This window comes from Anarrhichthys ocellatus, unplaced genomic scaffold (genome assembly GCF_004355925.1).
Source record: "Anarrhichthys ocellatus isolate YVR2014 unplaced genomic scaffold, GSC_Weel_1.0 scaffold5, whole genome shotgun sequence".
Taxonomy (NCBI): Eukaryota; Metazoa; Chordata; class Actinopteri; order Perciformes; family Anarhichadidae; genus Anarrhichthys; species Anarrhichthys ocellatus.
This window is the reverse complement of record NW_022280035.1, coordinates 850,523-858,623: the sequence shown is the minus strand read 5'-3', so window position 1 is coordinate 858,623 and position 8,101 is coordinate 850,523. Positions and strand designations below refer to the sequence as shown.

The 8,101-nt window shown below is 49.1% G+C and overlaps 1 protein-coding gene across 2 annotated transcripts in view; it reads right to left on the bottom strand.

Moving 5' to 3' along the window:
• Positions 1 to 8,101, bottom strand: part of zbtb46 (zinc finger and BTB domain containing 46) — a 43,280-nt gene that overhangs the window by 8,046 nt on the left and 27,133 nt on the right. Inside the window, exons 3-4 of one of the 2 annotated variants that reach the window (XM_031845423.1) lie at positions 4,847 to 5,128; positions 168 to 505 (exon numbers count right to left, since the gene is read on the bottom strand). In XM_031845423.1, the coding sequence (XP_031701283.1) occupies positions 168 to 505; positions 4,847 to 5,128 (620 nt within the window). The remainder of the gene's footprint in view (positions 1 to 167; positions 506 to 4,846; positions 5,129 to 8,101) is intronic. The other variant, XM_031845424.1, reaches the window with a different exon arrangement.

Below are 8,101 nucleotides of genomic sequence, written 5' to 3'. Positions count from 1 at the left end.
CCCCCCCCCCCCCCCCCCCCCCCCCCGTAGTGTGTTTGCAATGTTTGCAGAGGCTGCCCCCCCGCCCCCCATCTCCTCCCACTTTCAAAACTTTTATCTGACTGGAGGAGCAGCACCCGGAGAGCAGCCTCTGACCTAGAGCTGAGCCAGGCTCTGTGTGCGCTTACCTCAGGCAAGGTGGAGGCCTCCGGGCCCTCGGGGGCCTCTTCCACGTCCATGTCCGACCCTTCTGAGCGCAGCCGGGTCGTCCCAGCCCGCAGACCGGGGGCCTCGGGGGGCCGAGGCTCAGAGGGGTGCAGTGGCGTGGGCGGAGCGGGCGGGTAGTGTGCTGATGATGATGGTGGCGGTGGTGGTGGTGATTGTGGAAGTTGAGGAGGAAGAAGAGGAAGAAGAAGAGGAGGAGGAGGAGGAGAGGAACCAGCCCCTTGTTTGTTATGAATAGTGGCCCCCGTGGCCCCCGTGGCCCCTGGCCGGAGCGTGCTGCAGCAGTTGTTGGAGCGGAGCCCTGAGGAGCAGAGGAAACGAGTCTCACCCACCCACTCACGTACAACTGCAACTCTGCTAGCAGCTGGCCACCAGAACACAACGGGAGAGAGTGGGCAGTGGGGGGTGTGGGGGGGGGGGGGGGCTCCCCGGGGGCGCATGGCTGGGCTATCAAACACTACGAAGAGGGGGAGGAAGAAGAAAAAATAAAAAAACTCTGAAGTTTCACTTTCCACCAGCCGAGGGGAAAGGGTTAGGGCTTCTCTTCTCTCTCAGCTTTCGCTCGTTCGCTCCTCTGCTCTCCTCCTCCTTCCACCCACATGCGTGCGCTGAGGATGGCAGCATGTGTGTGTGTGTGTGTGTGTGTGTGTGTGTGTGTTTTGTGAGGGCGTGTGCATGTGTAAAATGCATAATATAAGGAGAGAGGGCTTGAGGATCTTCTGTAGCGTGGAGGGAGATTGTTTTGGAGAGGAGCCATCTTGCAGCTCAAGTGAAGACTTTGTGCACAGACAGGGTAAAGGACGACCGTATCGACCATGTAAGATGTTCACCGGCAACCAGTTGAGGCTCGCTGGATGAGGAATTTCAAATTTTCTTACAGAGCCTTTAGCTCCTCATAACTATTCACACAGAAGCTGTTTCTTCTTGTTTGTGTTCTGCTGCATTACTATCACTGAGAGTGCATCTCTTTTTCTTATAGCACATATGAAATGTAGTTATTCTGGGTTGTGTATGCGAGTATGTGCGAGGGGGGTGGGGGTGGGGTGAGGTGGGTGACAGGGGGGAATGTCTCCAGAGTTATGCGGTGGGTTTTGGCCATTCATCGCCCTCCTCTGCACACCGGACAGAATCACACAACCATGAGGCTTGACCGTGGACGGATTCCTGGAATGTTAAACTACCGCGCCCGACACTCCCCACTCCCACTTACTGAGAACACACACAAATGCTTGACTCCCCATCTCCACTTCCCTACCTCCCTCTCCCTTCCTCCCTCCCCCCCCCTCCGGGCAGCGACGGGAGAAACAGCATTAAGAGGGAGGCAGAGTAACGAGATGAGCTGCAGGTGAGAAGGAACAGCTTATTAACAACTTCTTAAGAAAAACGAATAACTACGTCGACTCGGTTCAATTCCAACGTAAAGAATTCCTCTATTGTCTTTTTTTATGCAACCTCGTCTCACTGAGTTTAATATTGCAGTCGTGTCTGGCATGCTGCTAAGAAATACAAATAACAGCAGGTTGACTCACTGCACAGCAGCACGAGTAAAAGAGATAGAGAGGTGAAAATCACACGAATGTGGAGTAACTGGATTACTTAAACACGGAGCGACAAACTAAAAAACACAACCTGCATCCCAATCGGAGCGGGGTCAGCGCCTATTAGGACTGGTTCGGCTTTAGGGAGGCAATTACTGTAAGCTGACTGATCGCTTTCCAATAGCTAATCAACTGAAACTCGCTAAGTCCGTTAGGAGAAGTTTAATGCTTAATGACGCATTGTTGGCAATAACCTCTGGACAGTTTCACTTATTTCAGTTATTGTTTTCATTGGATTCACCAATCCAATGCTGCAGCTGCCCCGACAGTAGTACGCACTAATGCATGCAGATTGCATTCAACTGGACATACCACTTCATCATTGCACCTTCACCTTTGACCTCCCCTTGCTTATCCGCTGTGCAAAGGATTGTGGGTCAGAATAGCCAGAAAAGCTTGCTGGCTACAGCAAAATCTCACCGCATGCAGTAGGACATCCTGGTATTTTTGGCTCCCTGTACACTGTATACGCTGTATGTTTCTACTATACTTCGTATCGTGTGGGTGTTGTAACACAGAGAGAATCTCACCACCGGATTGAAAGACATTACTCTTGCATAGATGTCTACGTTTACATGTGCTGTTCTTCCTTTCCTCTTGCTTTTACAAAAAAAAAGAAGAAAAGGAAAAGTAAGGGAATGGTTTTGCTAAGTAGGATCCAAATTTTCAATCTGAAAGTTCATGAATCATGAATAAAATAATCCTAAAAGGACCTCCAGAGAGCCGCGATGGAGCCACTACGGGAGCTGCTGTACGGAGTCAATTTTCCAAAGTAGATGTGAAGTGACAGAGAGCAGGCGGGCCGAGAGGGAGAAGTTCAATAACGCCAGTATGATCCCTGTAGTTAATTGGATGTTCTTTGCGGCCCGGTACGCGGTGGCGGAGTGGACAGGTGCGCAGGGGGAGTGTCCGGCACAATCCATTGTCTGGCATTGATTGTCTGACGCACTGAAGGGGTATCGGGGCCAAATCCCAATGAGCCTAATTGGATTCAGGAGGCTGATTGACATGCAGAATGGTCCCACTATCTGTTGGCATTCCTCACGCGAAGGGAGGGAACGTAGACGGTGACCCGTCCAGAGGACGGCGACGAGAGGAGAGAAGAAGAGGGAGACAGAAGCTCTGTGTCGAAGGCCTTCTGCTGATATCCACTCTTGAATTGGGCCAGGTGACCTTGCTCTACCTCTTCTCTGCCTAGATCAATACTTTCCCAGGATTTTTTAACACCAACACACTTTGATGCTCCACGGCCGAAGTAAAAGGGGGGAAAAAGAGAGACGGGAGGGAGAGGAGTAAGGAGGAACTGCAGGAGAGGAGGGGAGGGAGAGTGTGAGGGATGAGTGTTAAGGAGGGGTGAAGGAGAAATGGATGGAGGGAGGGATGGCGCGAGGGGGAGTACAGGAGGGGGGAGGAGGAGGGAAAAAAAAGGACAGGAAGGATGTTAAGCAGGGGTGAAGGAGAACAGGAGGAGGAGGGGGAGGAGGGAGGGAGGGAGCGGCGATCTGTCAAACCAGGCAGACTCATCCTCCGCCCAGTAATCTGAGGTACAGTGTTTGTTTATTTTCTGTCCTCATTTAGACCCGGGGAGGGAGGGGGGAGGTCGCTGGCCATCTTTCCCAACTCCCTATTGTGCAGTGAATTCAAAATAGGGCTCGGCTAACCGAGAAAACCTCCCTGAGGTTTCTTTGGTGACAACTAAAACACGGCTATAAAACTTATTTGACGTGTGTTTTTTTCACTGACAAAATTATTAACATTCTCCGAATTCTCCAAATCTCCTATTCATATATTAAAAGTGTGATTAAAAAAGAAGCCTCTTCTGTCCTGTGGAGCGCGGGGAGGCCGTCGATCTGCATCCTGAATCTTCAGAAACATCTCGATCCCACACACTTAACGCTCAGCACACAAAAAAGGGGGCGATGCCATGTGATGCGAGCGCGTGTGTCGGCTCATCCAGTCTCGGGAGGGGGGGGTTATTTTATAGGTGAGTGGGGCTCAACTCAAAAGGCGTGATTCGGCTTGGAGTTGTACCCTTCCTTTGCTTTTTCTTCTGCTCACAAAGAAGGGCAGAACTCGGGACAAAAGATCCAATTACCAGCCAGTAAAAGCAAAGAGACACACACACACACACACACAAATGTGCCCACGCGGACTCAAGCAAATATACGCTCACACACACTCACACACACCCACACAATGTATAACACCCTCACTGGAGGAAAGGACGGAAAAAGAATCTCTCTTAACGTGGACAAATTACCACAAATAAGGACGTTTATTAATCTAATATTAATGCGGTTTAGAAAATGGTTTATTCTAAAGTAAGTTGGGTCTTTGTGAGGAAGATCTTAGTTGATGTACATGGACATTCAAAAAAGAGAGGAAGGTTGTTGAAGGCTTAACACACACACAAGCTATTCACATTATAGTCTGAACACTCAAAATATCTCAAAACATAGAAGTTGAATTTCATGGTTGTGATCTATTTCATCTCACTTGGCTTTTTTTGTTTCACCTCTTAGTTTTAATTCAATCTCAAGAAAACACCCCTTATTTTGCAGGTGCTTCTAGCAGGATGTAAATGTTTGTAAAGCGATTCGATTAATCGTTTTTTTGTTTTTTTGTTGGTGCTGAAACATCGTAGACATCCGAGCAGTTCTGCTGAGTTATTCTGCTGCTGTGAAACACAGCTGCGTACCCACTGATACGCACAAAGAAAAAACTGTCACATTAAAAAACCAAACAAATTTTTCTCATGATCCCAGCAAAATGTTCTTTCTTTCTCTCTCTCTCTCTCTCTCTCTCTCTCTCTCGCTGAGTCACCGCTGACGAGTCATCACTGACACACAAACTCACAAATTATCCAAAGACAGTCGGAAAATACTCTGCAGAGGAAGAGGACACTCGCGTCAAAAAGCCTGTGTGTGTGTTTATGTCTCACAGGTGACCACATGAGCAGGTACTCACCAGTTATAATGATGTGTGTGTGTGTGTGTGTGTGTGTATGAGGACCGGCGAGTGTTACAGTGTAAACAGGGACTTACAGGACAGGGAGTGAGCCCCTTTAGGCAGGTACTCGAACAGCAAGGGGTTATCGTCTCCCATCATCTCGGCCCGCAGAGACAGCAGGCTGTTCTTGCTCATCAGCGCCGCCTTCAGATTGGCCACGGACGAGATCGTCCCGCGCACGACTCCTCCCCCGGCTTCGTCCGATTCGCCGGGGCCCAGGTAGCTGGGCTCGGCGGCGAGGGCTTCCTCCTGTTTGAGGAAGAAGTCGAGTCGCTCGCCACGGCTGTCTGAGCTGTTGGGTTCGGTCACGTCTGCCCCTTAAAAAAAAAAGAGAAAGAGATGACAGGAGATCGGTGAGGCTCTTCTGTTCTCCTGCAGCCAGCGTTTAAGAAAATACACAGCACAAACTAAAGCATTCAAGTAGGTGGAGAGGGACGGCGCCTCCAAACATTTCACACAGCATTGTTTTAACTTAATTAGAGGGATTACACGGTTCTTTACAGGCTGAACATCCTGCCACTCTTGGATTTGTGAAACCCTTTTCAAAAGGGGATGAAGAAACATGAATAGTTGTCACTTTTTTTTCAATTTAAAGGGTTTCACCCGACAGCGATAACAGCTTGTGAGGGAAAAATACACACACACAAAAAGAAACCACACGCGCACACACACACACACACACACACACACACCATATTAAACCAATTCTTTCAAACCTCTCAGCCGAGTCATCGTTTACACCCAGTGTTTTCGGTACCGAACGCGTCACTGCTCTGAATCATCTCTCCTCGACTCCATAACATACCTCATCATCACCAGTCAACACAAAAAACTCAGGGAGATCACAAAGAGACAGTGAGAGACGCTGAAGTGGTGTGTGTGTGTGTGTGTGTGTGTGTGTGTGTGTGTGTGTGTGTGTGTGTGTTTAGCCGTCAGCGTCCTTGAAAGCACGAGTGTGTGGAGAAGCTGTCAGCGGCAGACATGTCGCCGGTGGTTCCACTGCGGATCTACAAGACTGTCAGACCACACCGCCGACGACAGCTCAGACGCGCAAAACACGCTTTCACTGCCTCCTAATTGATGTTTAACATGACGACAGGTTGCTCTCTCAAACAAAGACAAAAATACACATCCCAGGCTGCGAGACTTTGAAAAGTATAACTTGTCCAAACCTAAAACAAACACAACCACAAGACTTCGGAGTTGCATCGTTTATGTTGCGCTGTGCTTTTTTCTGGACAGAAGCCCTTCTGACATCTGAATGTGTCCCGTTCCACAGACGGCAGCTGAAAGGGGAATAAACAAAGTGAGGACGAGCAGAGGGGCGATAAAGGAGAAAGGGAACGAAAAATGGGGAGAAGCGAGAGAACAGAATAGCCCCATCGTCCATTTTAACTATACAGTCAGGTGTAGTGCTGTAAGTGTTTCCAGCCCGGAGCTCATCTGCTGCAGGGGGAGTCAAGGTGACAGAGATGGTAGTTTGCCTCCACGTCTGGAATACCGATGGGCATACAGCCTCTTCACAGCCTGCTGGGTCAATGTTGACCACTCTGTCTCTCTCTAACACACTCACATACACACACACACACACACACACACACCATGTCAGTCATTTTTCATGCTCAGTATACAGATAAATGATCGTGGATCAGATGGATGCAAACACACACACTGCACCCACACGGTTGCACGCGCATAGATCTGAAAGGTGTGGAGATTTGAGGGAGATACCGAGGACAGTGGGAGGAGATGTGGCGCGACAGATAAGAGTGACGTACACACGAGGTAACCGGCGACCGTCGAAACAACTCGCAGAGGAGGAAGATACATAAAAAAAAGAGGAGATAAAGTAGGAGGTATGAAGAGAAAGAGAGAAAAAAAATGCAGGGGAGTGTAACAAGCGGGGGTGTCGGAAAGCTGTGGAGGAAGATACACACACACACACACACACACACACACACGCATGCCTGCATCCACGCATGCGCACCCCCGCGCGCGCACACAAAGTTAATTAAGGAGGGGGTGTAGGGGTTGGCGCAAGGGGGCATGAGGTGCAGGAATTCATTAGAGCTCTGCCCCCTCCTTCAGTGGGCAGCCCAGCAGCCACAAGAGTCAATCAATAACATAGATCTGCTGTGGGCCAACAACAAACACACACACACACGTATATGGAGAAAGCAGACAAATGGGAGGGAGAGGAAGCAAGAGAGAGAGAGAGAGAGGGAAAAGAGTGTCACATTTGACCCCAATCTCCCTCCTCTCATCTGTTCATTGGATGACCGAATGACCCCCCCCCCCCCCCAACCCCACTGACCACCTTTTTCCCAGCATCCCCTTGGACACGTGCATCCACAGATGGAACATGTCCGCCCTCCTCGGTGGTCGTACAGTAACAACGCCTTCGGTCGCAGCAGAGTTACGGAATAAGCTGTTGCCTCCTTGATTCTGCGAGCTTACACACACGCGCAGTCGAGAACGCTGAAAAAACGTGCGTGAAAAGTTGAGCACACTCTCGACCGCGCAACACACAGCATCCTGCTCTCGGAGGATTTACAGACTAAGCGTGAGATATTCTAAATTAGTATCCAAAACAGCACCAAATAATGGGAATGCACCCCATTAATCCGCCCGTCACTTGTGTAAGCTTCATCGCGGGCCTATATGTAGACGGTGTGTCACTTAAACCTCAATCCTGTTTCCCAAGGATCAAAAATCGTTTACCCCGCACCAGAAACAGTGGCGCCTAATCCCGTGCACGCAGCTTATGGGTTTCATCATATGGATTTGCAGCCACACATATTGTGGCGCCTTTCAAAAAAACCAAAAAAATAAATAAAAATAAGGCAAAAAGGTTTATGTGGAGTTTTAGAGACACCGCGGTTACATCACTCCTTTGTGCGTTAACGTACACGACTTGTCATGAGACGGCTTTGAGCTGCACGGTCCAGATATACAAAGACAATAAAAGAAAAACAATAGAATTTTTACTCATCTCTTTTTTATCCCCCCCCCAACTCTCTTGCCTTTACAGTCTCTGTACAGTGAAGGGAATTTTCATTTTCCCCTTCATAAAAGAGTCCGAATAATTTAGATTTCTGCTTTCTGAAGAGATCCTCCGTTTAATTTGGTTGCCATGGTAGCCGGGCACCCTTGGCTTCAACATTTATGCTAAATAAAACCCCCTTTAAAAGCAGAGACAAATATGTGGAAACGGTGGTTCTCTTTGTTCGCATGTGTGTTTGCGTGTGTGTGTGTGTGTGTGTGTGTGTGTGTGTGTGTGTGTGTGTGTG